Genomic DNA, 2,090 nt, shown 5'->3' on the forward strand with positions numbered 1-2,090 from the left:
TTTTTAAATATCAGTAAACCAGGCACATGAGTAGGAAAAGTGGGAAATCTAATGTCACCAGAAGAAAACATATAAGAAGAAGGAAAGGACATACGTTTTCTAAAAAAAGAAATTAATTATAATATATCAAAATAAAGTTCGGATCCAAAATATAATTGTGTAAAAAAGATGATTACTAAGTTGTCAATATTTACAAAGCAGTGATTTAATAATTTACCATAAATAAGTGATTCACCCTTTTATTTTTACAGACTTTCATTTTGCCACAATATAGTTTGTTCTAAATCTGTATCCATACATTTTATTGTTTACTCGCATAATTGTTTGGCTAATATATTATATTATACATATTTTTTTTTGTAATTTAAATCCTATTTCCGAAATATAAATAACATTATTGATTTGTTTTTAATATTAAGGTTGATGAAAGCTGTTCTTCGCCCACACCTCGGTTAATCACTGTTCTTCAATCATACTTAAAATTAATATGGAATGTCATAAATGAAGTTTCGGCCTACGATTTCTAGGTAAAAGATTACTGGAGTGAAACCTGTGATTTTCGTTCGTGTCAAACACAAAACCAAGATATTGACATGATATAATATATTGTGTCCTAAAACAATACAATATTCGGGTTGAAAGATGTGGATGAGTGTTGAATAACTAGGCCTGGTCAAAATGATTCAAAATATCAACATCGGCTGTTCACCCTGGTCTGAAAATGATTCGTAGTTCTAGAACGCATGGTTGTCACTAATGTTTACCATAGTTGCTATTGATTATGTTGCATCATATACCATGGAATGGCGGAGCATGATTTATTATTTATAATTTGTAATTAGCAAATCAAATAAAAAGAAAATCAGTACCTTGATAGTTGTTTCAGGTAAGTTGAGGGAGGCAGCTAGCTCACACCTTCGAGGCCTTGAAACATAGTTTTCACGGCAGAACTCTTTCTCAAGTCGTCCAATCTGTTCCCTTGTAAACGCAGTTCTATAGCGCCTGGGTTGACCATCTAAAGCATCGCTTGCTGGAACAGAATCAAGACGAATTTTACCAACTTTAGATGATTCCATTAAAAAATGTATTGGAAATGTTAAAATGTAGTTTTAAGTTGTTCAAATTCTTACTACCAATCTTCGAGTTGACCCGGAATTAATTTATTCGACTGTGATATTGATCCAAAACGTTCGTTGTAAAATCATATTTTAAGCCGCAACAATTTGTGGATAACACAGTATCTGGTATGTACGACAAGGTTTGGTATCAAACGCTTGCTTTGCGAAAAGATCCGGATGAAAACAAACACAAAGTATGAGGCAACAACTTTTATACGGAGCTGCTCCCGCTAAAACACTTTATAAAACGATTTATAGGGCTATAATTTCACAACTGATAACATCATGAGTGGGTGGTTATCTAATTAAAGTTTTGGCAATTATTATATCAATTAAAATTAGTGTCCAACACCAACGCAGTACCAAGTATTCTCAAATAATTTAGATTAGTTTTTGAATGTGTTTATTAGAAACCGGATGTTAGTGTTCACCTTATCGACTGATCATTTTAGTGATTATTTGGAAATATAATTAATAGTACATTATGTGGACGAAACATAATTAATAGGTAATGATGCTGATGGAGATACGCCCTATGTTGTTGGGCCTACATCCGTTTTTTAGATTTTACTTTAATTGTAATTAGTTGTAAAAAATAGAGAATCTATAATGAATAAGAATAATCATTTTCGATATATATAATAATATTATTAACTAGTTATTGGCATATATGCTTACACAAGACATCCTCCCTGATACTGTCCCTAGTACATTGTCCTACATATACATGAATACCTGATATATATATATATATATATATATATATATATATATATATACACATATATTTATATATTCATCATTCAATCATACATATGATATATAACAAAATATTTGTATAGGCCCATAGCCTATAATGAGAAGCTCATGCCCAAATCAAAAAAGGGATACGCAGTCACCAATTTACATGTTTACTATATAAATTTTTTATATTGGATAATAATATTTAGTAAGTATCAGAGGCCTATATAT

The 2,090-nt window shown here is 30.6% G+C and overlaps 1 protein-coding gene across 1 annotated transcript in view; it reads right to left on the reverse strand.

Moving 5' to 3' along the window:
* LOC117102029 (homeobox protein XHOX-3-like) overlaps positions 1-2,090 on the reverse strand; it is a 10,118-nt gene that overhangs the window by 6,599 nt on the left and 1,429 nt on the right. Inside the window, exon 2 of the mRNA XM_033242246.1 lies at positions 870-1,030. Within this exon, the coding sequence (XP_033098137.1) occupies positions 870-1,030 (161 nt within the window). The remainder of the gene's footprint in view (positions 1-869; positions 1,031-2,090) is intronic.

The sequence above is a fragment of the Anneissia japonica genome, unplaced genomic scaffold, assembly GCF_011630105.1.
Source record: "Anneissia japonica isolate Jap-2015-1 unplaced genomic scaffold, ASM1163010v1 scaffold997_len2565447_cov190, whole genome shotgun sequence".
Classification (NCBI taxonomy): Eukaryota; Metazoa; Echinodermata; class Crinoidea; order Comatulida; family Comatulidae; genus Anneissia; species Anneissia japonica.